The sequence below is a fragment of the Opisthocomus hoazin genome, chromosome 13, assembly GCF_030867145.1.
Source record: "Opisthocomus hoazin isolate bOpiHoa1 chromosome 13, bOpiHoa1.hap1, whole genome shotgun sequence".
NCBI classification, from domain to species: Eukaryota; Metazoa; Chordata; class Aves; order Opisthocomiformes; family Opisthocomidae; genus Opisthocomus; species Opisthocomus hoazin.
The window spans coordinates 15,928,514-15,955,421 of NC_134426.1; the positions used below are offsets into that span (position 1 = coordinate 15,928,514).

The 26,908-nt window shown below is 47.2% G+C and overlaps 2 protein-coding genes across 2 annotated transcripts in view; one reads left to right on the forward strand and one right to left on the reverse strand.

Moving 5' to 3' along the window:
• The first annotated feature begins 2,190 nt into the window (after positions 1 to 2,190).
• Positions 2,191 to 17,377, forward strand: RAB35 (RAB35, member RAS oncogene family). The gene is made up of 6 exons (XM_075434824.1): positions 2,191 to 2,377; positions 6,041 to 6,091; positions 6,865 to 6,988; positions 13,835 to 13,959; positions 14,052 to 14,176; positions 14,728 to 17,377. Exons 1-6 carry the CDS (start codon positions 2,326 to 2,328, stop codon positions 14,854 to 14,856), a joined length of 606 nt encoding a protein of 201 aa, XP_075290939.1. The 5' UTR covers positions 2,191 to 2,325; the 3' UTR covers positions 14,857 to 17,377.
• A 919-nt stretch (positions 17,378 to 18,296) lies between these two features.
• BICDL1 (BICD family like cargo adaptor 1) overlaps positions 18,297 to 26,908 on the reverse strand; it is a 51,868-nt gene continuing 43,256 nt past the window's right edge. Inside the window, 2 exon segments of the mRNA XM_075434433.1 lie at positions 18,297 to 22,509; positions 25,991 to 26,111. Coding sequence (XP_075290548.1) covers positions 22,309 to 22,509; positions 25,991 to 26,111 — 322 coding nt within the window. The 3' untranslated portion in view covers positions 18,297 to 22,308.

Consider the following 26,908-nt stretch of genomic DNA (forward strand, 5'->3'; position numbering starts at 1 on the left):
TGACGGTAACGCAGGATGAGCTACAGGGTGTGGAGTTTTCAGTGCATGAGTTGCGGAGTGAATGTGAGATGGAGGTCACCCAAGTGGATTTCAGGATGTGTGGGACTTGACAGGGGCGAGCTTTGAAAGCTAGAATACTTTTTTGAAGGTTGGGATTAAGGAAGACATTAGCCATACTGTTGAGCAGAAGTATTTAGAAGATGCAATTTTATGTGCTAAAAAAAATTTCTTCGACCCAGACATGCTATTTTAGCCATACTGGGTTGGTTTGTTTCCAGATGAATTGCATACAAATTGGACAAATGTAACTGTGGAATCATACCACAACATCCTATGCAGAAGAGATAGATAGGAAATTAGAATTGGTTAGAGGCAATTGCCTTAAAAAATATTCCTTTTAACCAAATCCTATAGTATAAATCCAGAGACAAGAGTCTATAGCTTTCGAGTCAATGTTCAGGGAAAAAGCAATACTGCTGTCCTTCTCTAAGAAACATTTGCAGATCACAGCCCAGCTATGGCTGGAAGGCACATCTGGATTTCAGCTAGTGCAACGCCTCTGCTCAGAGCAGGACCGAGGAGAGCAGGTTGCCGGGGCACCGTCCAGGCAGGTTGGACTCCACGACCTCCCTGGGCAACCTGTTCTGGTCCACAAACACCCTCGCAATGTCACCGACACAGTTTGCAATGGTGACCTTCTGCCGGTTTCAATCTTTTACTTGTGTTTGGGTCCTACCAAAAAGATCCTCAAAGTAGGTACATGCTACTCTTTAAGCATCTCTAGAACAACTAATCAGATTGTAATTATAAAAAGCATTACGGATTGGTATTTTCAAGCTATCTGTCCTTGATTTCTGTGTCATCTTTCCTTTGCCTGTTGACTCAGTTTGGCTCAGTTGACTGTAAAGGTCTGTGTTCTTTGGTGCCAACACAGCTCTCCCTATTTGAAAGACAAATGCATGTTAACGAGGTACTTGCATCAATAACTGGTAACCTTATGGTTACAATTTAAAAAACCAACTTAGTTCAATTGAATAATCTTGTCAATATTTTGGTTTGAATCTATGCTGAACTAAAATTACTTTTGTTAGATGCAATACCCAGCACATTGCCTTTTGTTGTTGTGTTTTTATGTATGTATTGCAAAGCCTTAACAACTGGAAAAGGAAGCCCTAAGTAACTTACATATTCTACACCAATGCACTGCATTGTTTGATCTCAGGAGTTGAAGTACCAGTAAGAACATTTTTGTAGAAAAAATAATCAAAGAGAAAACCAGCACTCTTCTTGTGCCGTGTCTCCACCTGGCAGTGGAGATCACCTAAGAAGTTATCAGTCTCACAGTCTGTGTAGTCAGTGTTAGTGTGACTGACAGCAAAATTACTCAAGCTGTTTGTGTGTTAAGACAGTTTCAAGAGTGCCGTTTGAAACTGTTGTCGATTTGGGCTGCAGATGGTGCAGGCACCGCTGCTGATGTGTGAGGTTGAGGCCCTTCCTGAGCCACACAGAGGCACATTCCTGGGTTAAAACCCCCCAGAATCCAGCTCCAGACTGGTCTGAATTGCCAGGCCTGCGTGACACACATGGCCATTTCGTATCACTTTGCTGTGGGCTCCCTCACCTGTAGGCTGGGCTCTGATGGGAACCGTTCCTGTAGCTGGGCGACTCGCTGCTGTGGTGCACAGCCATCTTGCTGAAGAAGCAAAACGCATTGCCAGCCGCTGTGCTCTGCTCCTCTGCCCTCCCAGGAGAGGAGCTGACAGTGCCCTCACACCTCTTGTGCTCTCCTGAGGACGGCCCTCCCTCCTGCTACGCCCGCAAGCCTCATGCGAGCGCCTACAGAAGCTGAGCTGGACACACCGCAGGCGGCCCGGCAGCTCAGCACAAGGGGAAGACGAGCTACCAAGGGAGGGGAAGCGGGGCCTGGCTCCCGGTGCGGAGGAGGGAGGGCGGCAGCCTCCTCAAGGCCCCTTCCCTCACAGGGACCTGTCATGGCCGCCAACGCCTGCGAGGAACCTTCTGCGCATGCGCGGCCAGCGGGCGCCGCGCCGGTGAGCGGGCGCATGCGCAGCGGCCGCCGCGGAGCCGAAGGAGGAGGGCGGTGCCCTGGCTGCGCAGGCGCGCGGGGAGGGGTGGGGCCGGCGCACGCGCGGCGGCACGGCGGCGCAGCCGACGGCCTCTTCCTGCGCTGCGCATGCGTGGCGGTGGGGCTGTCAGTTCCGGCTGTTTGTTCGGGAAGTGGATCCGGCCCGGAGCCGCCGTCGCCGCCCCCTCCCCCCCTCCCTGCTCGCTCCGCCGCCCGCGGCCGCCCCCGCCGCCCCGGCCATGGCCAGGGACTACGATCACCTCTTCAAGCTTCTCATCATCGGCGACAGCGGTGAGGGCGGGCGGCGCGGCCCCCGCGCCGGGGGTTAGGCCGCTGGCGGGGCGGCCGCCCCTCGCCTCCGCCGTGAGGGGCCGGAGGGCGGCGGCGGGGCCGGGCCGGGCGGGGAGCTGGCGGCCGGTTCCCCGGTGTGCTGGCGGGGGCGGGCGCTGGGCTCCGCTGAGGACCCCGCGCTGCGAGCGGGAGCGCGCGTTAGCTCCGGTGGGCCGGCCCGGCGGCCCTGGCTGCGCGGGGAGGTGCAGTGAATGGCGGCTGGGGCGGGGGGGGGCGAGGCGCGTACAGTTGAGGAGAGCACCGGCACTGGCGAGCCGCTCTGCTCCCGCTGCGACGGCGGGGTTTCCCTGCGCCCTGACAGCCGGCTGCGGGCCTCGGTGGGAAGGGCCAGCGGCTCCTCGGCCCGAGGGACTTCGGTTTCCACTGTGGCAGCCACTACGCTTTAATACTCTTTAATATCTTGATTATTCCTCAAGACTTTGGCTGTGCTTCGACCCGAAGTCTCAGTTCTGGAGTTTGTCACTTTTTAATAAATACTTGAAGAGCTAGTAGCTTTGTGTACCTCTAGTTATAGCACAGGATGCACATCCCTAAAATAGTTCTGGATGAAGGGTAGTTATAGGTTTTTGAAAACAGACCTGGAAACGCTTCTGCAGCAGTTTCAGAAACTTCTGGAGGGCTAGCGTGTGAACTCAGCCTGTGTCTGGTGCTTTAGTCTAGGCACCTCAGAATTGAGACTGGGAAGATTCCTGCCTTCAGTCCGATTCAGTGTTGGGAAGAGTCCAGCAGCTTACAGTTTAATTTCCATAAACTGGAGAAGATTGCATCCACCCTCTGCTTTTAATAGAGGTGTGGTCCGTAAGGCAGCAGGTCCTGGCATGCAGCGAGGCACAGCTCTTGGGTGAAAGCGTGGTGTTGCACGGTCTTGGCAGTTGTCACCTCCAAAAGCTTTAGCTGTATGTAAAAATATTTTATTCTCTACTAAACTGTGTCTGCACGAAGGGATCTACAGAGGGAGAAAAGGCAATAGCTTCAAAACGGCTGAAAACCCAAGGCGCTTTTGGGAGCCTGTGGATTATTAAAACCAAATGCTGCATTCCGAGTAGAGCAGTAACTCTGTTGCTTGCTGATGAGTTTCAAAACTGTTCAAGCAAGATAAACAGGATGGTGAAAACTCTGAGGAAGACTTCTCCTCATTTTAAGCAATTACATGAAATTTCTTAGCTGAGCCTTCTCGAGCAGAGTCCGTGTAGTCTCTCCAGTGACAGGAAGAAAGTGTTGTGAGAATTGTCGGGGTTGTCTGTGGTTCTCTGTTGTAATTAAATCTCACTATGTAGTTTGAGTATTGATTTTTCTTTTTTGTTTTTGCTTTTGCTAACACCAACAGGAAGGCTTTGTCCCTGCTTTCAGAAAACTGTTGGCTTGCCTTGTTCATTGATGTTTATTCCTTGCTGTAGGAAGTGGACTGATACTGGATAGGATGATTGTGTCTCGCTTGCTTTCCCCTGTATGCAAATATGTCTAGAGGGTAGTAGGTTTGTGTGTTTTTAGAACAGGTCATCTTGCAAAGCTGCTGGTGATCTCAGCTGTGCCACATATTTAAAAATAATACAGATGATCCGTGCTTTGCATGTGCTTCTTTAATTCACTCTGCCATTCAGTAAGATACAGGGTTTAGGAGCTGGTATGGCACAGAAATGTGCTTTTAATTTTGATTTTGCAAAGCCGATAGGCCTTCTTCTGTTTTGTTTCGTTTTGCTGTCTTCAACAAGCAGAGAGGCCCTGCTAGCCTGCTTTTTCCAGATCTTCAAGTAGCTGTGTAGGAAGCGGAGGGTCACAAAGAGTTGGGTTTCTCTGTACCTGAACAGTGCGGGTCAGAGGCAGTGCTTGTTTAGTGAGCTCCTTGTCATTGGGAGTGTGTAGAACTCCCCGAGTTCAGGAGGTTTCTCTTCTCTAGAAGATGCCTGAGTGCAGAGAGCAGTGTAGCCGAGACCGTGTCTGTGCAGCGGTGGACAGTCTGACAGAGCAGTGGTCATGTGCAGCCCATGCAGCTCTGCAACGCAGCCCGGGGCTGGCTGATGTTCTGCGAAGGTGGTGTGGTCTGACAGGTCTGTGGGTTCCAGCATCTACTTTCTGTCCATTAAGCTGGAGGCCAAGGCTGCTTGATCAAAAAGCATAGTGCTTGCTGAAACCTTTTTTTTCCCTTTTTCCTTACCTGACTGGTATTTTGCAGAGGTTTAGCTCTTGCTAAATAACCAGTGCTCTTTTAAAGTTCGGGAACTGGTCTGCTGCCTTTTTTGAGCACAGAGGTATTCAGTGCATGCATGCTGTAACTTTGTATTTTTTAGGAGCATTCCTTTATTTTCTTTAAATTTTTTTTAACATTTGTAATACTCTATGAGAAATGAGCATGGCTTCTCTAGATGTCTGGTGATTTGCCCACTTTGCAACTGAGACCTGGCTCGCTGGAATCATGCAGATTTTCAGGGTTGGTTTTTTGTGTGCTGGTTGCTATCTTCAGATGCCGGCAGCTGAGAACTATTGGAGTTCTGTATAGTCTTTGTATATGCCTTTTGCACAGGTCTTCTATTAAGGACTTGCAAGTTATACATCATCAAAACAATTAGCTTAAATAACTTCTACCTGAAAAGATTTAATAGATAATCACCCTGGTGAAGTTGAATTTCCTCTGCATGCCATAGTAGGCTTCTGTGGAGGGGGGGAAGGGAGAGGAAGGGACATTAACAGCAGAGATGTTATGCAGACATAACAACTTTGAGGCATTCTGATACCCGGATTCCCTTGGTTGGGTGTGCAGAAATGAGTTTGTTGTGATTCTTGTTTGAAATGCTGTGAAAAATGCTTCCCTGCAGCAGAGTGTGATCAGGGTGCAAACAATCGTTTAAGGAAAAACTGGATGAAGTGCTACTCGAAGCACTTAGAAATGTTTCGTGGAACATTTTGGCAGGAGGTACAGCTGCAGAAAGGTATGTGTCCTTCCTGTTAGATGTGGAGCCAGCCTGGTTTGGATGGCAATGTAGAACAATGGTGCCCAACTCCCCTGTTTGGTTTAGGCTTCTGTTAAGCTGTGGCCATGATAACATAAGCTTTATAGTACCAAACCCTAGTCTGGTCGTCGGAGTAGTCCAAATTCCACTGCTGTTCAGCATGGCACGATGGATGGGAGGTAGGCAGCGGTCTTAAGCGTGATGTGCAAGTGGAATTCAACAGAGTAGTTTAGAGCGGTGTTCTGAGTACTTGTTAATTACCATGACATACTCATTTTCGGATCTGCCCTTAGCAAATGTAAGTCTACTGATCGTAAACTTGCTTTTAGTCGTAACTCTTTTATGACCTCCTAGAGCTGACTGCAGTTCAAAAGCTGCTGTTTGAGTTTGCTGAAGGCTGGAGGAAGCAAGGGACAACCCCCCTGCCCCATATTGCTACAAGAAGCCTACTGGGTCTTGGAGTGACTGCAGTGTGCCTCAGCAAATCTTCAAGGAGAGTACTGAGATGAATAGTCAAGGTGGATGCTACTAAACTGTCTACTGAGAAAAGATCCCAGTTAGAGTTAAAAATGTCATGAATGGGTAAAATACTGTCGTGTTACCTGCCACCCGAGATGACTGTATTCAAAGATCTTGCTGTCTTTGTTTGTCGTAGGTGTGGGCAAGAGCAGTTTGCTGTTGCGTTTTGCAGATAATACGTTCTCAGGTGAGTGTTTTGTTTACTTCAGTAAGTGAAACGGTCAAGGTCTGCTCCAGTGCTGCTGGCTGGCAAGGAGCTGTTCTACATTTACACACTGATAGCTGTACTAGGAATATGCTCTGTTTGTAGCTTTGCTGCTCTTGGTGTAAGCCTATCCAAACCATCCTGTCTGATCTTCACTTGCAACTGAAAGTTCCGCAGTGTTTAAATACTGACATGGTTCCAGAAATAACTTAGGTTTTTTAGCTTCTGCTGTGTTCTGTGCAGACTTCCTATTGGCCATCTGGGATTTAGGTTGATTGAATATTGTGGCTAAACCACTTACATTTGTGACACAACTAATTTATTGGGAGAAAACTCTTAGAACAAACTGTATTCAAAATAAGTGATTGCACAAGCATTTAAAGCAAAGCTTCATCTCAAAATTTTGACAAGTTAAATACTTGCATAGTTACTGTCCATTTCTTGAGATACTTGGGTGCTTACTCTTGACCACCAGTGCGGTAGAAGAATTAATTTTATTTTGTAACACTGAGTTTTAAATTTTAGAGGTGGCATGGGAGATGTGGCTTTATGGCTAGAAAAAAGCTATTAGCTGCAGACAAAAAATGTGCAGAGCAGCATGACCTGATAGGACATTTTAAAAGATAAGTAGATAGGGAGAACCTTGTGCTCCCGTCCAGTCTGAGAGCTACTGCTAAATAGGGTTCAGAAGTGTGCTTTGGGACGTGCAAAATAAAGACGACTTAGGTTCTCACTGATCCATGCTTTGCCTTCAGGCAGCTACATTACCACAATTGGAGTGGATTTTAAAATCCGGACAGTTGAGATCAATGGAGAGAAGGTGAAGCTACAGATCTGGGACACAGCTGGACAGGAGCGCTTCCGGACTATTACATCAACGTGAGTATAACTGGGCTTTGTCGTGTGTAGCTTAGTGTATGGATCTTGTAGTTTAGAGTTATGGTTTAGATATTTCAATGTTGCAGTTGATTAGCTAATGATAGCTGTGCTGTCTGTACAGTGGGACTTCTCTCAGCTGTTCTAGAACCGATAGCAGTCATGATATTGTGGCAAGGTTTGAAACTGGGATTTCAGATTTGCTCAGTCTTCTGTGCGTTTCCGTGATGGCTTTGTCTTATTCCTCAGCCACTGGTTTCCAAATGATGGAACTGGAGTTATTTCACTGTTCTGCATGTGGTAAAAACCTTGTCTCTGAAGCCTGTCCACGAAGGTCATCCTCTGATTGCATGTGTTGCAGAAGTATGGGGCGCAAGCCCTCCTGCAGTGTTGTGTAACTGATGAACAGCTTTGAGATCGAAGAACAGGATTTCCGATATTTAGTTTTCTTTTAGGACAAATGCATTTTAGTGGCTATTTTGTGTGGAGTTCTGTTGAAGCAGACACCCACACGAAGTTAACCCTTGGTTCGGGTTCAGTTTCATGCTCATTGTCCTTTTGAACAGTATGTGCACAGCTTTTCCTGTTCCTGAAGAAACCACACCCAGAGCTGCAGCGGTGGGAACTGAGAATAAAATGTGTTTGTAAACAGACTGCAGCAAAGGTGGGACTGCTCACCGTGACGCTAGGGGAAGAGGAAACAACACACTTGGAAACGGAACTTTTGTTTCATTTGGATATTAATAAAAAGTAATGATTCTTGAAAGACCTAGGTGTTTCGCTTGGTCTTTCATGACTGACTTCTCTTTTGGCTCCTGTTTGAGAGGAGGATCGTTTTCAGCCGATGTATTGGTTAACTTACTGAGGCATAAAGATAATGAGATTGGTTGCATCTGTGTTATGTCTAAAAGCTAGAAATGGCAAAATTGAACCTGATGCGTGCACTGCCCCTTTCCTCTGCGCTTCTATATGGGTATTACTGGATTACTTCCATTGTTTCTGAAGTGTTTAGCTTGAAAAAAGATCGGTTGCCTCTTGGAGGGTTCCTGTGTGTGACATCACTTCTTGTTTCGGTGCTGCAGGCAGCTTCGGGCAGGAAGCGGTGAGGAGGAGGCAGCAATGCAGTGCTGCGGCTCCCGTCAGCTGTGCGTGCAGCCGAGTCACAGAGTGCGCTTCCACCCCCCCCCCCCCCCACCCCCGTTAGTGCTGAGTCAGCAGATGGCCTTCCTGTTTTCAGATTCCCTGACATGACTCGGAGCTGCGTTAATGAGCGTTGGTTCATGGGGCTGATGCCAGCTAGTTTAGAAAGCCATGGTGTCCAGCACTGCGTGGGGAATACCAGGAAAGGAGGCTTCCTTATGTGAACAGGAATAGCTGCAGACTGGACTCTGTGCATTGTTTTTTTCAATTTTTTTTCTTTGATTAACATTTAAAATGGAGAAGCTGAAATGGTTTGAGGGCATTTGTGCCATGACCTGTTTGAAGTCTGCTGCTGCTTTCTTATGCATAGCTTTTTACCAAAGTGAGGTATATTTTACTCTTGGAGAAGCAAAGGCCCCCGTTTTCCTGCCTTAACTCTGGCAAAGTAGTTACAGAATCTTCCATGGTCAGGGAAGAAAGATTTGAATTTGGTGCGACTTTAAGCAAAGAGGTTGCTGCATCCAAGTGCATTAGAAGTGTTGAGGAGAACACTTGGGGAATGCTGGTTACGTTGTCATGAGGACCCCTCTTGCCGCTAGGTCGGTGAGCTGTGACTGTCTGGCATTGATGGATATTTTTCAAGAGGTGCTCTAGACCTAAACATATCACCTATAAAACCAGGAGATGACAAGATTTGGATTTTAGAAATGGTTCTAACTTTTTTTTTAATTGGCAAAGCAGTACTGTAACTGATATCCTTATCCCAGTCTGAATGACAAATGGAGTTACCATGCCAGTACTTACAAAAGGGCTTGGCTACCAAATCATGGGTGGAGTGTGAGTGCACTGTCAACAGTGTAGTAGTCTTTGTCTAGTCTTCGGCTAGATTGAGGTTTAGACTGTGGTTAGGAATACAAAAAGGTGTTCCTTCAGTATTAGTGCAGGCCAGGAAATCCCTTTACAGCTAAAGGTAGAGTTCAGATTGATGTTGAGCCAAGCCTGGCAAGGAAGTCTGAAATGAGAGCCCATCTGGTAATAATAGGTTGGAAGTACTGCTGCGTAGACCTAGAATTGCAAAATGGTAGAGCTGGTAGGAAGTTAACAGTAGAAAATCGGGAAACATTAAAAGGTTATATACTATTTTGATTTTACTTGACAACAGCTACAGAAGCTGAAGAACAGAATAAAACTGTTAAGAAACAGAAATCAAGTTGATCTGGAATATTCTACAGAAACTCAGGAAAAATAAACTAGATCAGAATTTCAGACTGGGAAGTATAAAAGACAGCAGCTGTTTTTACTGTCTATTCCATGTGGAAATACTGGGATAGCTGGTGCCTAGTGGGAGGAGAGGCCAAGTTGTGTGAATTTGGTTGGCATGGAACGTCATCCAAACTCTAAATTTGGTTTAAATTCACCAGAGATGCAGCATGCCAGGACTCAGCTGTATTAGCAGGAATACTTGAGATGCATGAACAACCTGTTCCTGTACTTCATTTGCTCGTGTGGATAGCCCTACTTTGTCCTGGTTCAGGATCGTGTTTTTAGGATTCCACCTTTAAATAATAGTTGTCAGATGCTAGCTCAGGATGAATAGTGACAGCAGAGGGACTTTCTGCCCTGCATTTGTGTGGAATGGCATGTTCAAGAAAGGGATAAGCTTTTTTGAGATGATAGAGTTGCTGCGTCTGGTAAACCAGGTATGATGGGCAAAAGACTGGTCAACTGACCTGTGACAATAGATGTGCTTCCAGGAACCTGAAAAAGAGAGAAGTGTGACAACAGATGATTAGAAGTCTCTGGAATTGGTTAGAATTCTGGAGGACTGAAAAATGAGGAAACATGTATACTACAAACTAGTGAAATATTAACAAAGGTGTTGGATTTAATCAATGACCTGTCTTTCAAGTTGGCCAGTTACTTTTTGTTTTTTAATGGAAAAATGAACAGAGATGACCTGCTGAACTGATGCAGCCAGTAATATTCTGTCTCTTCTAAATCTGACTTGGCTACTGTCATGCTTCATGAAACTAGTTATTCCAACTCTGAATGCCAATCCTGGGAAGCATTCACTAGAGGAAATAAACTTTTGTGGTGGTATCTCGTAGCAGGGAGTAGCACAGTGAATGGTAAAATGTTCCCTGCTGCTTAGGAAGGTGATCTGCAGAGGTGTGAGGGGAGAGTGCAGGTGGCTGAAGGACGTCATGGGTTTGGTTAACCATGTAATGTTTCAAAGGCAGTAAGCTTGTGCCTTTAAGCTTCTTTAAATATAATTCTATAGGTAGAACAAGCAGCTTTGGTGGTACTGTGTTTATTTAGACTTAAATGTTATAATTCTTAAGGCTTTTCCACACCAAAGCTAAATGTAAAGCCTTTAGATCTAGGTAACCTTTCCAACCCTATGGAAGATAGTTGGTTACTACCAAACATCCAGGGGCATGTACAGGTCAGGTTTGGTTGTCCTTCACCTCAACGGGATACTGTCATGGACACTTCAAACGTGAATAACTGTCCTGCACCCACCCAACCCCCACCCTGTATTTCATTAATGTATTTATCACTACTAGCAGTAGCAGGTACTGACTTTTGAGTTTCGCAGGATACATGGCATATAGAAGACAGCTGGCATCAGTCATTTAGCCCTTGAATGGGAGGCTGAGATTGAGAACTTCATTTCTCTTCTGCTGTCATTTCTATGGTCTCCATCTTCCCTAAAATGTGGATGGGGAGAAGATAAGGCATTCTTTCCATAGTGTCAAAGCCTCATCTACCTCTTGGTTGCCAAAAGCACAAAATTTACACCTACTCCTCCCTGAATGCCAAAAGCCCCATCTGTTCTCTATTCGCCAAAGCCTACAACTTGTTATAAAAGCAATTCTGCACTGCATCATTCTGAAATTTGAAGTCTGGGGTAGGATAAATCAGATTTTGTTTCTAGTACTGTCCTGCACTTGGGGTTGGAGAACCTTTGCTGTAGTTGGTAAGCCTAAAATGTCATCTAGGACACAAGGCTGTATCTGACAAATGATAGAAAATAGCATGACTAGCTTTTTGAGAAAAATGTGTATTGTGGGGCTTATGAGTTAAAGAATAAAAGGTAGTCGTGGCCTTATCTCTGGGGCTGCTCAAAGGTGATGTCAGCCAATGGAGAAAATGACATTTTAGCGTAGATGAGGGGTTGGCAACCTTTCTGCAATGATGTGCCAGACAGTTTTCCCTTCCAAAAATAGAAGCAGTTGTATGCTGGTAGGAACTCAGCAGGAGTCAGGGGTTGCTGTCTTGCACAAAGGAAGATCTTGCTGATGAGGTGGTTGGCAATATTAGTGCTTTGTGGCAGGAGCTCCCAGCTCCTGCCGAGGTTTGAATGCCATAGCAGTGTGCGCTGCTTGGTCCAGCCACAGTCCTCGTCCCTAGGAGCAAACGACGGCTGTGCTGACGAGATGTCAGGAGTGGGATCTGTATGTGGAGGGTGCGTGTTGCTCTATTCCCCAACATATTTTTTGCTTAGAAGAAAGCCTAGGTCCGTGGGCAGGGGAGGAGCAGCAGGGCGCTCCGCTGGGTCCTCTGGTTTGGATGCCCGGGATGCGCAGCAGAGTGGAGCAGCTCTGCGTAGGTGTAGCTGAACGGTGGCGTTTCTCGAGAGGCTGAGTGTTGTCTTTGCAAATGTGATGCTCGGTGGTAAGGAGGAAGCGGTAGGTCAGCCTGAGGGCTGCTGAATTAAAAGGCTATTAGGTGATGTGGGAGAGTTTGAAGATAATTAGTTTGTTGTTGGGGTGTAGAGAAATCCAGTCTCTTGACAGGGTCAGAGATCTTTCCCTTTCGGATGCTATCACACAGAACAGTATTCGTCAAAAACCAGTGTGCAGCACATGTTAGTGTCAGGAGGGGTTGGATTATTTTTGCAATGTGTGGATTCAGGCTTTGGAATAACTTTTCCTCTAAAGGTTCTAAGTTATTAAATAAAGTTGAGCTTGTAGCGAAGTAAAACACAAATGCAGCGCTGTAGCAAGCTTTAAAGCTATTAAAGGAGCTGATTGTGAATGGACTAGAGTATTTGAAAGTGCAGGATCTCTTATGGGCTGGGAATAAGTAATTCTTACCTGAGTTAGTTCTTGCCAAAGAAAGCGAGTGCACAGCATAAATTACTGGTAGAACATGGCGTGGAAGAAGTATTTGGCTGTCTTCTGAAAGTGCCCGGATGAGCCATAGGAGTGAGGTCTCCCAGTTCCATGGAGTATGTATCGTATCGTAGAGGAGTGTTGATACCCGGTGACTGTCTCTAGAAGGTGATTATGAGAGGAAGGGGCTGGGGGAGATGCCTGCACTCTGCATGCGGTGTGTGCCTGTCTGCCAGAGTCGGTCTTGGTGGCTTAGAAAGGCAGCCGGCTTCTCTTGTAGAAGGGGTCATGAGGCTAAAGCTGAGGAAGAGACGGTGACTTGCTCAAGCGCATCAGTAGCAGAAGTGATCCGAAGCTTGTGAGATCTTCTGGAAGGTAGTGCATTTGGATTAAATTAAAAAGCTTTGGAGTTCATGTGTGTTCGCTGAGTTGGAATAAACTATCAGAGAGGACCAGAGTGGTCACAGTGGAGATTGCTGAAGTGCAGTGGAAGGGAGAGCGCTGCGAGAGGTGCTTGTGGTAAGAGATCAAGGTCTAGAAATGCCATCACAATTTGAGGGAAAATTCTCGATTTTGGTATGCTGGATTCTTGAGTTTGTTATATTAAATATCTTAATATTGATTGTAAGAAAGGGGATGAAATGAAAGGGAAAGAATAAAGCAACACAAAATATAAAATTGGATGCTGGCAAAGACCTCACTGTCAACTATTTAAATTTTTTTTTTTTTTTTTTTTTCTGTGTTAAGGCTGCCTAATTTGCAGTAGGGAAAATACCTGGTAGCCCTCTGAATGTGGCTGAAAACTGAGAAGGTGGAGCTTGCTTTTTTTTATATAGCATTCTTATGGTGCACGTACTGTCTGCCTTTAGTAGGGTCATGAAAGTGATGATGTTGGAATTGAATTCAGATATTTTTCTTGCATATCAGAATTGCTCATCATCTTTTAAAGGTGCTGGTTGCCCAAGACTAATGGGAATAAACTGAAATGAAGCTTATTTTTAATGGCTGAAGGTAGCAGAGCACATTGAATGCACATATGGAGTCGATCTGTTGAGTAGGAAGGTGCGATGAGAACACAGTCGCTCAACAAGGCAAATTTTTGTGAGCTCGAGAGAACTGTGACTGAGGGTTGAGTGTATTTGGAGATCTGCTGAAATTTCAGCCTCAAAGTGATCTTTCACTGATAACGAAATTACTGCAAGAACTTCATGTGGCTGGTGCAATGCGAAGGTTCACATCACAGCCACTTCTGAGGAACTTACTGGGGGCACCGCCACCTTTTGCTCACGTAGCCAGAAGACAGTATTCATCTTTGAATGTCTTTACAGCCTGAACAAGGAAGTAAACAGCAGTCTTTGGACTTTGAAACCTACTTGTGTAGACTAAATGAGCAGGGAACTCTGTAGGGTTAGTCAATAGCAGGAATCTAGCTGTTGTAAAAGAACTAAATGACTCCTGGTGGAAAGAAAATGGGGGCGCTTGGTTGCCATGACTTTGGGATTTGGTATGAATCTTGCAGAAGCTAAGTGAAAGAGCTGAGAAGATGGTGCATAGCTTGAGTTAACATTTATTGTCTTTTTCTGCTCCGTAGGTATTACAGAGGAACACACGGGGTCATTGTTGTCTATGATGTAACCAGTGCAGAATCTTTTGTGAATGTAAAACGGTGGTTGCATGAAATTAATCAAAATTGTGATGATGTCTGCCGGATACTAGGTAAGCTTCGGATCAGAGAGTCACGACATCTTATTTAGTGGTCTGACCTGCTGGAGTACCAAACTGACCATTTTTGTTCATTCCTTTTTTAGTAGGGAATAAGAATGATGACCCAGAGCGAAAAGTGGTAGAAACAGAAGATGCCTATAAATTTGCTGGGCAGATGGAGATCCAATTGTTTGAGACCAGCGCCAAAGAAAATATTAACGTGGAAGAGGTAATATAATACGCAGAAGACTATAGATAGAACAATTTTGCGATAACGATTTGGGAAGAAATAAGAAATGTATTCTTCCCATTGAGGAAGAAGGATAAAATGCTTTGTACAAGTTGCAAATGAGGAGCTAAAGTGTCAAGTCGAGACATCCAGTGGTGTTTGGAAGAGTTGGGGAAGTGAAATGAAGAAGCCCGTGTTGCATTTTCGCTGGCTTTACAGTGCTAATGTGTTAGGCATGGTCTCAGGAAGGACTTGGCACAAGGGAGAGTGCTTCTGGGAGGTAGGACTGCCCAGTCTTCACTCCTGGCCTCAGCTGCCAAATGGACCTGCTTTTGTTTGCTGGTGTGGGAAAGGGTATAGAGGGGTAATTGGTTTAGATTGGGAGTGGATCAGGAAGATACTGGATTTCCACTTAGCCTGTAGTGGGCTGGAGGAGATCTCTGAACCGTTATTGAAATGCCTAGAAAAGTGGGGTTGCTTCAGAAGACCAGCAGCCCACACAAGCTAGCCTGAGTTCCTAGGAGGTCTGAACTTGCTTGTTTCTCTTGCAGATGTTTAATTGCATTACAGAGCTAGTCCTGCGAGCAAAGAAAGAAAACTTAGCAAAGCAGCAACAGCAGCAACAGAATGATGTGGTGAAGCTAACGAAGAACAGTAAAAGGAAGAAGCGATGCTGCTAATGCCCTTTCCCTGCTGCAGAGACTCTGCTCTCAGACAGATCAGCCCCTCCAGCTAGACTCGGGCAATTCCACTGGGGCAGGCTTTGGGAGGACTTCCTCAGTTTTGTGCCGTTATTTAAAGATTATCTTTTCTCCATGTTTTCTATCAAGAGGCGCCGGCACCTTACCACTTCAGTGCCAAGAAGGTATCGGATGGAATCTTGCCCCCCTCTCCTCCCCTGCTCATTCCAGTGCGCCTTGTAGACAAGAAGGACGTTGCCTACCAAGTGGACTAATTAACCCAAGAGTTTGTATATAATGTATATTGCTTTAACCAGCCTCGCCTCCCTGTTGTCGCTTTGGCTTATGCCTTCTTAATGTCAACCAATCATGGACTGCAGAATTCATCTTTTTAAAGAAATAGTACAAAGTTCTGAATTCGAGTTGGCCCCAGGCTGGCAGCGACTGCTTCCTGGGCCTTCGGCTTCACTTCTGTTGGGCTCCAGGCTGGCAACTGGTGCCCCTGGGGCCTGTGGCTTCACCTTGAGTTCCAGGCTTTTGCTGGGGCTCGGGCTTTGTTTTTCTAGGTACCAGGATTGCAGGTGTGGCTGCTGGAGCCTGGGGTTTCACTTCACCAGCCCCTGGGCTGGCAGCTGGTGCTGCTGCTGGGGCCTTGCATTGCAGTTTGCCGTGATCCAGATTTGTGGCTGGGTCCTTGGGCTTCACCTTCTTGTGCTGCAGCCCAGCTGTACCTGCGCTCTCCTTTAGTTTGTATCAAGATACTGAAAAACAAACTGACCTGCAGAAGTGGGAATTATTTGGATAAAACTTTTTTTTTTAAAAAAAAAACCCGCAAAGTTTAACTCCTTTGACCTCTGCTTCTGGTTCTGCCAGGGTCCTAAGTGAGGGTCCATTTCTTTCGAGAACAACACAAACCGTGTGATTCTGCCAAAAAACCCCAAACTTCTCCTCGTTGCCCTGTCCACAGGCAAATAGGCAATCTGAACTTGAATGTGAATTTTGGTGGCAAAGCTTTTGTTTTTGAGAGAGAAAAGGCATGAAAATAAATCCAGCTGTTCTGGACTGATGTCTGACTTACGAAAGCTGCTGCAGGATCATTCCCAGGATCCTTCTGTTAGAAAGGAGGACTGCTGTTTCGTGGAAAGAGGTGGAAAGCTTGCTTGCTTGGGTTGTGTGGTGGTGGAGGATCACCCTTGAAAACGAACTGGTCTCGCTACGCTCAGCAAAGTTTTCCTGGCCCTTGTTGGCCTTGCTGGGAGAACGAGGGCTCAGTTCCTCAGCCTGAATAGATGTAGTTAAAGGTGGAGAGTGTACGTGCGTGTAACTAAAATATCAAATGTATAGGCTGAAAGTACATGCTCAGCACCTGAATAATTGCCTAAATAATAATAATAAAAAAAAAAAATTTCCTTAAAATGATTGAAAGGCATGGAGGGTATGGCTTCCTTTAAGACCTCAAAGGTGGACGTACTCAGCTTGTCAGTGAGTGGCCCTATGGAATTGCTGGCCTTAGTTTGGTAGGATATGATTCACCGATGTCCGTGAATCGGCCCACTTCTCTCCCTTCCTCCCCCTCCCCCAGGAGAGGCTAAATTTTAGTCACTTATTTTACCTGCATTGTTTTAGATTTTACGGGTTGTGGTAAGAGCCCTAATCATACAATCACATCACAATCAATCACGTTAAAGACATTTTAAAAAATGCAAACAATGAATGTGTAACACGTATTTTTTTTTTAATCAGTTCAGGTGCTGGGAGTATGTATCCAGCTGCCTTCACCCATCTCTTTTCTTCACATATCTTTCGTTGGTAACCCAAGAATAAGAATGAGCTGGGATGATACTGCTAGTGTGAGCTCTGATAATTGTAAGACTTGAGCAGCTATGGAGAGCGGTGGCTTAAGTTACGCCGGCCCATCCTGTCCACTTTCTGATGTCGAATGCGGTGTGTGCCCAAGGAGGGAGCTGGGTCAGTCCTCAGAGCCTTCCTGCTGAAGGGAAGCTGTCCTGTGATGGTTACCACCTTCGGATTGAAGGGTTCAGCTGCATTACGGTGGGACTCTTGCAGTAGCGTGTGTGCAGATCTAGGAGGGAGTAACTTCATACAGGCAGAAGTAAAGAAAATGTCTGAATTTACTGGAAATGATGCAATAAAATGAGGAAATGGTGCACCCAAGCCTGGAGTGATCTCTTGTATGGGAAGACTGATCCTCTTTGAGTCCAGGTGGTTGTGGCCATGGTTTGAACATGGTGTCCAACTTCCTGGCTTGAAGTGGGATTATTTTTTTTTTTTTTCCTAGAGCTGGCTGTAAAGGAGCAGTTCTCTCTCTGCTCTTGCCACTGACTATTCAATTGGAAGGGGTGGGGACTGTGTCTCTAGTGGTGCTGATGTGAAGTTTCCTAAATGTTGAGCAATGGAATGTCTAACTGGTTTGCTAGGATTATTTCTGTAATGGAAGTTTCTAATTATGCTTTTTAAATAATTTTAAAAAAACTAAAAATAAAGGTTACAAGCTGCCAAATCTTTTTTCGAGGCTCTGTTTCCTCTGCTGTCCAGCATCTGGAGGTGGAGGGTGGCAAGCCAAGGGTGAGCTCTTCTGCTGTACGTAGAGGGTTTTTTTCCTGGGAGAGGGGGTGTTGGCAAAACCACAATTAATGCTTTCAAACGTTTATTTGCTGTTCTGGTTTTTAAATGTGGATGAAAGAGTAGGCTGGAACGGGTAACCTTATTTCTGCGTGAAAGTGGGATGCTTGTGATTTTGTTAGAATCTTTTGTGTTCTACAAAAAGTGTTGGGTGAGGTTTGAAAGCTTTTCCTCGAAGGCAGCAGGGGTCAGACCCCGCGTTGATTAAAAAGCACCTGGAGCCCCTCCTTGCTCTCCCAGGCAGTGAACGTATGGTTTTCTGTATAGGAACTAGGCAGCCGTCGCTGTGCTTGTTGCCCTTCGTGTTCACCTGCCCCTGCCTGCCCTTGGCATGCAAGCGGGCTCTGGAAGGCAGGTCCTTACTGCTGGAGAGGTGTGACGAAAGCTGGCTGTGGGAAAGCACGACTGCATAGAGGGTAACCCTGGGGACGTGTGGATGGTCTGAACTGCACCTGGCATGGGGGGGGGGGTGTTTTGTGTCTAAACTCTAGTTAAAGTTTGAATATCCCTCCATATAAAGGCCAGTAAATGACATAAATGGCTGGAAGGTGCAGAAGATTTACAAGCTCGCCCTTCTGTTTTGCGGTACAGCAGGAGATGTAAAGGCTTTGAATGTTCTTTCTGTGGGACCGTTCTCCTCTGAAGATGTGCAGGTGCTTTATGTGGCTGAATTTCTTGGGATGCTGGAGTACTAAAGATGCTGTTGGGCATTCAGATGACAATTCAAAAGGTGAGCTTGTGCTGCAGCTAGGCAAGATAAGCAGTGACTTGAAACAGTATCGTATAAATGATCTGTTTTATTCTGAAGAGAACTATTTACAAAAGAATTAGAGCATTGTTTTTACTAAAAATATGCCTTTATAGATTTTTATAATATGTATTTTATAAAAACCATACATTTATTTACATTACTGCTACATACAAAAATTACAGCACTGTGGTATATGTACATATCTATAGGTACATTCTTTCTGCTTGTCCCTGCTGTGTGCTTTTTCCCTCTCCATCCAAGGGAATCGCTGCTGCAGCACCCAGACACTTCTGTTCTTGGCTTTTTGGTTAAAACAATCTTGCTTTTTATAGCCGAGCGGGGAGTCGAGAGTTTGCCTGATGTAGAGGCATATGTGGAATTTACCATTCTAAGTAGGACAAGTGCATGCAGCTATCAAGTCCTTGTGCACACAGCACTGCCTCTAACCGCCCTTCTTGCTTCTCTGTGCAAAATGATTCTGTTGTCATTAATTGATCTGTTGTTCATCTGGAGGGCAAGTTGCTGATCTAAGTCTGTATTCAGATAAAGTGCTAGTGGCTTGCCTTTCATTTACACTTGTTTCTTGTTTACAGTTGCTTCCCTTGCAGAGTTAGTAAGGGGAGATTGATCCCTTTTCCCTTAGGCTAGCGTAATACATGTCTGCCCAAACAGTCACCGGTTACTTAACTGTGGGAAAGTTCTTTGTAACCTTCATCTCTGCAGACACCTCTTCTCTGTGCAATATTTGAACAGGGACTGTGCAGCACTACGGTTTTCTTTACCGTTATCGCAGAAGCAAGGGTGAGTGTTGTATTTAGAGCTGTTGATCCCACTCCCTAAATCTACTTTGGGATCCTGAGTACCTGCTGGATTAACATGCTTCCTGCTTCTCATTCCGTGGAGCTGATACTTCCTTTACGCCACGTGTGTCCTAGAAGTGTCACAAGTGGAGTGTCTTGTAGCCCAGCACTGCAAGGATGATTCCAGGCTCCCGGCCATGACAGGATGGAGATGAGTGTTTTAATGACAGCTCAAGGTGGAATAGTCAGGACCTCGTTAAAACACAACATGACAAATGAGAATGTGAAGGAGTGCATTGATGAGGGTTTTGAAAACGAAACCTAGCTGCTATGTTAAGGCAGTTTCTGTTCCTGTTGAGTCGCAGCTCAGCACAAGGAGGTCTCCTTTGGTGTGCCATCCAGTTTGTGAAACCCAATTCTCTTGTATTTCTGGGTTTAGTAGTGCAACGAAGTCTTTAGGGTTAAGGGGCTAGTTTTAAGAAACCATACCCAACTGGTACCTTAGAACATGCTGACTTTCCTCTTGCAATCTCTTCCATTGTTGTTACTAAATAAATAAAATGGGATTAAGGTAGGTTCCTCCTAAAATGATGTGCCGTGCATTTCAATTGCCTACCTCTGCAACTGAAAGAGTCATTTTCCTCTCAGCAAACGTGTAGCAGAAGGCACCTTTCTTCCTCTCACTCCTGCGTCTTTGTCCGATAACTTAAGGCCCTTGCCTTGGGATTGCATACATACATACATACATCCTCGTGGGGTAGAGTCCCACACAGAAGAGAGTTGTTGGGGCCTGGGAAATGACAACTGACAGCAGAAAAAAGGTCTGTGAAGACCAAGACGTTCACATGGCTCTCCCACAAGAAGCGGAGCGTCCTTTTCAAACAGTGTGTAAGAGAACTGTTCGCAGGTATCGCTGGCATCCATGAACCCACGCCTAATTCTGCAGGGATCGAGGCTTACGTTAGTGCGTGTGGGTGTAACCGAGTCCTGACAGCACGAGATGCTGAGCGCGTGCCTCGCGTCTCTGCTGTACGGAGAGTCACAGCATAGGTAAGACGGGAGGATGAGGACTTGCCATCCTGAGAGCGTGCTTGGCACTGCACTTGGTCCCTTTCCCTCACTCGCACAAGTGGATACAAGCAGATACTCAAGAGCTGAGCATTGCCTAGGACGGAGAGGCCAAGGTTTCGTTCCCTTCCCTGCCTGTGAGGCTCCCTTCCCAGTAAGCATCGAGCTGTACTGGTGGTCCTTTACCGAAGTATTTCCCGGAGCGGGATGTGCAATCCAGGTTTCATTGCTTTCAAGTAAATGGGTTTTATCACCCAGCTTTTTACCATCATTTCCAACCCCAAGGAGTACTCTGCTCCTTGCAACTTGGAGCTACCTCAGTGCAAGATGATTTCATACCAGTGTGGTAGTTTCATGCTAACAAGGAAATGTGGGAATGCTCAAATCTTTGTAGGCAGAAAGGGTATTTGTACTGAGGTATTATGGATGTCCTATTCCATAGGTAAGTTGAATAACAATAAAAAAACCCAAGCCACCAACTTCTTACCTGCTTCTTAGAAGGTGTTTGATACCTAATTCTAGCAGAAAGCTTGTTGCTGTAAATAGCTAGCAGAGATAGCAGCTCCCTGTAGGATGGTGTTTTAGCACCTAAGTTGCTGAGCAGGGCAGAGCTGACTGCGTACCTAGCTCTGTCTCCTGTGGGACAATGTGGGTGGTAGCCTCTCTAAAGCAACGGCGAACAAATTGGGGCCTGTGGCTATCGTGAGCTGGGAATAGGTGTAAAAATTGCATGACAGCAGCAGGACACCTCTGAACTTAGGCTGACATTCCTTGCTGGTTTATGATGGTAGACTGTGTTAAAGAGAAAAGCTGTAAGGTGCCCATCCAGTGTGTAGGGAAGGTCCCTACTGAAGTATTGCAGGATTTCCAGCACCGCTGTGTGCATACACCAAGTAAGCTACGTTCCTTCTTGTTGATCAAGTCATGCTTATGGCAAAGCAGGCTCTGATTGTCTTCAGCCAAAAGGAGATGGGGCTACCAGCTCGCCCAAGGGCCGAGTAGTAAACGACCCGCAGGCAGGGACAAATAAATACTCCTCATTTTTGTCAGGCCACAGCTAATGTTACTGTGCGGGGCAGAGTAAGCTGCGGGCTTTCCAGAGCTTTGTAGACACCCTGTTCGCCTTTGGCTTTAGTGAAGGTAGATGCCTGCGTGCTTTCTGAGGAGCAAGTCAGCCAAGCCAGTGTCACAGACCTACTGACATCATTATGGGTAGGCTTTCAGTGAATTGTTAGTGAGGGTTTTTGGAGGCCTATCCAGCTAAAACGATGGGTTTCTTACTCTGGGAGGTGTACATGGCTTTGGGGAAAGGTGTGTGACTTGCTGAAACTCCACAACTACCTTTGGCCATTGGAGGGACCCAGGACTGAACATCCACAAGTTTTATGCAGTTTGGAATCCATTGTAGATGGTCAGTCTCTTGGGGAGAAATCGTTAACGTTCTGTGTAACTACGGGCTCTGCACCTCTTCTCTCTGTAACAGGAGGGAGCTAGAGGCGACAGGAACATCAGCAATCTTCCGACCGCCCGGATCTGCGCGGAGCCTGGGTCCCCAGCGAGGGGTGAACAGCTACGCAGAGCTGCAGGGCAGATGGCGCCCGGGCAGGATCCGCAGCCAGGGCTCGACTTCCACCGCGGGGAAAGCTACGCTTGCCAAAACACGGCAGTGCCGGGGCCAGAGCGACTCCAGCCTCGGTGGGGTGGATGAAGGGTGTCACAGCTGCCAGGACCGGAGGGCGGTACGAGTGACTCCCCTCTCTTTCGCATGCAGCCCTCTTCTTCCCGCTGTGCTTGCTGTGACGGCAGTCCTCCATCCCCTGCGCTGCTTTGTCTTGGGGCTGCTCATTTCCTTCTCCAGCATGAGAATGCTTTTAAGACAATCAGATTATTCTTCACAGCAGAAACTGGACTGTGTCAAAGCGCCTAAAATATACCCTGAAGTTTATCACTTCAAGAATAAGGAAAGTTTCTTTCTATTAGTATCACATCGTCAATTTGCAAATCTCCAATTCGTGTAAACATTTGGTTCAGACCAGGTGCAGTGTAAATAGTGCAGAGTCTCAAGGGTTAACTCCTTTGCCCCCTTCTTTTTCTCTTAGTGGATCAGAGCTGGGTCCATCAGCAAGCTGGGGAGCTGCCCCACTCCCCATCTTGAAGCGGGAATTGTTGGAGAGGTTTCTCTTTTTCAGGTTAATTTTTCTTGAAAAAGGAAAAGAGCCGGTTCACTTCTGCCCCGCCGGGCTCGCCCCCCTGCTGATCCGGCCTGAACCCGGGGGAGGGTCTGGCACCCCGCTTGGCACTGGAGCCACTGGAGAAGGAATAAGCAAGCTGGCTCCATTCCTTCGGGTGTTTGTCCATCAGCTGCTGGTCGATGACCCTGTGCATGTCGTCCTGCAGCAGAGCGAGAGGAGAGGGGCGTCAGTGGCAGCCGGTGCTCGAAGGGAGCTGCTGTGGGGACACGGCTGAAATGGGCGTGAAACGCGCTGCGATGAGATGGAGGGGCGATGATAAGAGTGGGGACAGGTCTAGCTCCCCACGTGGCAGCAGGCTCAGCCTTGCTTGCCGCCGTGAGGCTTCTCAGCGAGTGAGGAAGGTAAACCACATAATTTGGAGGGATAAATTGCTCAAGGGGGACTCACAGAGGAGCAGCGCACCTGCTTGGGACTCTGTGACACCCCTAAACTGTGTTTCTCTGCTGTCTGCAGCTTGCAGATGTCCCTTCTGGGAGGAGGGGGAAATAAATATAAAAGAACAAATGCAGCTGACAGCAAATGCCAGAAAAAGTATGGATGGTGCCTGTCCCGAGCAGGTCTCTGTGCTTGCCAAGTGGAGCAGGCAGGTAGGCGTCACGGAGCTGCCTGCACAGCCGCCGTCAGTGGGGCTTACTGGGAAGGTGCTGCGGGGAGCCGAGGGGCTGGGGCCAGGCGTGGGCCCACCAGACCCCACCGGGGTTGTGCACCAGACTTACCAAAGAGAACCGCACTCGTCCCCGAGACCCGCTCCTTCCCCTGGTGCCAGCAGAGCGGAGGGAGCTTGCTGACTGACAGCTTGGCACGAACGACTGCACTATGGTTTTTCAGAGGTACCAGAAACGCTCTGGTTCAGTCTGTGTTTGCAGCACAGTGAAATTGCTCTACATAAAATAATGCCAATTCTGTTGCCGCTAATGATGTGCTAACGTGTTTCTTGAAAACCTGGCTATCAAGTCTACAAACCTTGAACCTTCAGATCCATTATTTCTGCTATAGTTGCACATTGAAACTGTACCTTAGTGAAAACATGTGTACACAAGCTAGCCCCCCAGGAGAAACCAGCTGTTCTCCAGCGGTGTGGTGCCTGATGAGGACTGAGGGCACTATCTGGCGAGAACAGGGATGCGCTGGATGGGCTGCAGTGGTGGAAGCGCTGTTCGTTTGGCACCTCGTGCAGGGCAGCCCATCAGCGCAGCGCTGAGACGGAAGGGAAGGTGCTCTGTAACTCGATGGGGAAGAAAACCAGCCAACTTGGACTGGAAACAGTGATGGCTAACCTCTTATTGTAGTGTTTTCTGCAGGAAAAAGGATTGATAGCCATGGCCTGGACCTGAATTTAGTATGGGGACTTTCCCCGGGGAGCAGGAGGGTGCAGAGCTACATGGACTGGGGAAGCTTGGGATCCTTTTAGAGCAGGGCTGAAAAGGGGGAAAGGCAGAGGGAGAGCTGAAGAGGTTAAGGTTAACATCAGCGTTAAGGTGAAACAGGTTTTCAGAGGTGGAGCTGCCACGTGAAAATGTATAGCGCTTGGATTTTGAAGGCACCTCTTCTGGCAAATGAAGTGGGCACCCAGGCTCCAGCATGGCAGATCTGTGTCCTTGGTTAACCAAGTAACAAGGGATGAGTATGATTTTTATATATATATATATGCACACAAATATGTCGCCTTCGTTGGCGTGGCGACCTGGGGCAAGGTGCACATCCACTCCTGTGCTGCGCCTGGGCCAGGCTCGGCTGTGTGGGGTTTTGCTTGCTATTATTTCATAGCCTGTATGACTATGGGCTTACAGAAAACCGTAACCTTGTTGAGGGTCCTTGGTAAAGCACAGACTAGAAATGTGCAAGAACAAAATTTTATCAGATTAAAGCCTCCATTTATGCCCAGCTGAAGCAGTGAATCTCATCCCGTTTTATCAGAAACATTCAGCTTTGCAAAATAGTCCCCAAAATACATAAATCACCTGACTTGTTTTGTGCTTCTGTTCTGGGGACATCAGGTGCTTGGAAACTATTTTGCTACCGTGTCGTAACACTTCGGGTCAGTATATTGGAAACAACTTTCTGCAGTGCTCGTGGGCCTGATCCTCATCTCGGAGAGCTGACGGGACCAGGATTGGGGTTGCTGTGTTGCTGCAATCAGATGACATAGTGTGGAGTGACAAAGCAAATGTCTGTTGCTAAATCCCTGACCTGGGGATATTCCGGCACCAAATACAGCCTGTGCTAGTAACTAGGTCTCAGTTTATGCCACCCATCCAAACTGAGCTCCTATGCAGAGCACTGAATGTCGCTTACCAGCTAACAAGGCTGAGAAGTAAAATCCCAGTCTGTATTTCAAGAATTTTTCCAGATATTAGATATGTCAAATACAGAAAATTAATGATATGTGTGCCTCAGCCTGGCGTTCCCTGTCGGGACACCCTGTGTGGGATGCAGGATGCTGCCCCTTTTGTGCCCTGGCCCAGTGCTGGGGTCGGGGGGGGGCGGGGGTGTTTGTGCAGAATATTGGTGGGGGATGGAGACCCCCCACTGGCCCCTCTTGCCAGATGACGGTGAGGACAGAGACGGATGATGGTGGCAGCGAATGGAGCAGGTGAGGGGATGGTGGGTGCTTGGCGAGGCCGCGGGGAGCTCACCTCAAAGGCAGGAGGGGTGTACGACTAAAGCTGTTGGTACAGGAACTGAGAAAGGCCACTAGATCAGAAACCAAAGGAGCCAGATAGTAAAAAGCCCTGAGGAAGCAAACTGTAAGCAGGAGAAAGAAAAGAAAGAGAAAAAAAAAGAGAAACGAAAACACAGTGGAGTTGAAACAGGAGCGAGGTTGTATGGGAAAGGTTTCTACCGGTCAGGCTGGTTGCTAGAAGAGTTGGGGTCTTGCAGGGTCTGCAACAAATTGCTATAACTGGCCCGGACCTTTTCTCTTGCATCTGCCTGTTTTCTATTAAAGTAGCCCTCCTTTCGTGCTAGTTTCTGGGAGGAGACAGCTTTGTCAGCTCTCTGCTTTTACCTGGGTTTTCCCCACTGACCCCAAGCCGAGCATCTTCAGGGCGGCTGCTGAGCTGCCATGGGGTTGGGTTTCTTTACCTTGGTGGAGAGCTGGGATTTTTAGGGTCTCCATCTTGCCGGATCTTCTGTCTCGATGAAAACAGTGCAGCTACACCGTGAAACAATCGCCACAGCCTCTCTGCCTCCCACCTCTCTGCTCCGTTATGGAGATGCCAGGACATGCTGCGCCCACATGTCCCCAAGGCTGTGCCTGCCCAGGGACATCTCCTGCGTGGACGCCTTCCCTTCCCGGGCTGCAGCAGGTCACTTTGCAAAGCGTATGTTACCCGTGCCACACGCAGCCGTGAGACACCGTTTGCTTCTCCGTTTTAAATGGGTATTTCTGTATCACAGATGAACAGCTCACAGCGGAAAGGCTTTGAGCAGGGGAGGGCTGGGTTTCACCCCCCCCGAGCACCACCGCACCACTGGCTCCTGCAGAGCTGGAAGCAAACGCTCCTATCTAAGGACGCTCGGGCTGAGAACGCAGCAAACCCACGGGGAGCGGGGGGAAGTCACCCAAAGGTGCCACGTTGCACCCAGCCCCTGCCCCGCGGTGACGAGGGGCTGCTCACCTGCCAGGCCTCCAGCTGCTGCGAGAGGTTCACCTTCTGCTGGATGGCGTCCAGCAGCTGGCTGTTGAGGGACATCATGTCGATCCTGCACTTGGCCAGCTCCACCTCCACTGCGTTCTTCCTGGGGGGAGAGCGAGAAACTGGTGCATGGGACTTTTACCATTTTTATTTTTTTTTTTTATAAAGGAAGTGTTCAACATATCCTTGATGAGAAGTCAACAATTTCTTTCGCTGGCAAGTTCGCAAATCCCAAGCTGTTCATCTCCGTTGTATTCTGGACAAGCTATTCCTCTTCAGAGTGGAACAGAACTGTAGACATCGTTACTATATAAACCAGCAGATTTCTGGTAAGCACACTATGAAGGATAGGAAAAGATCTTCAGATACGCTGCTGTGTAAGGTAATACAGTGTGCCTGGATAACGTGCACGATCTGGCATTAAAATGGAGATGTAAAATGAGGTAGAATCGACATATAAATAATTTTTCCTTTTCTTCTGTTAACTAATGCATAGGAAAGGAAATGGTACATACTAAAAATAATCTGTATTTGATCACCTGATCAATAAATTGCAATAGAAAGCAAACAAAAAAAACCCCTCAACAAGTACAACTGCTCTCAGGTGGGACTTGGACTGCAGGAAGGATGAGACGAAGCAGGGAGGTTTATCACATCATATGCTTTTTAAGAATGACAAACTGATAAAATTGTCCGAGTTAAATGTTACGCTTTAAGGAAAGCTCCCAGTTTCAACGGGGTTGTGCCAGCCCTTGGGAACACCGCTGCTGTGCTTTCCAGGCATCTGGTGGCACATAAAGCCGTGGCCAAGGTTGGCCCAAGGGCCCTGAGCGCTCAGTGGCTGAGATGTTCCAGCTGCTCCTGGCTAGCGGCAAGGCATTGTGCTCTGGGAAGGAGCCA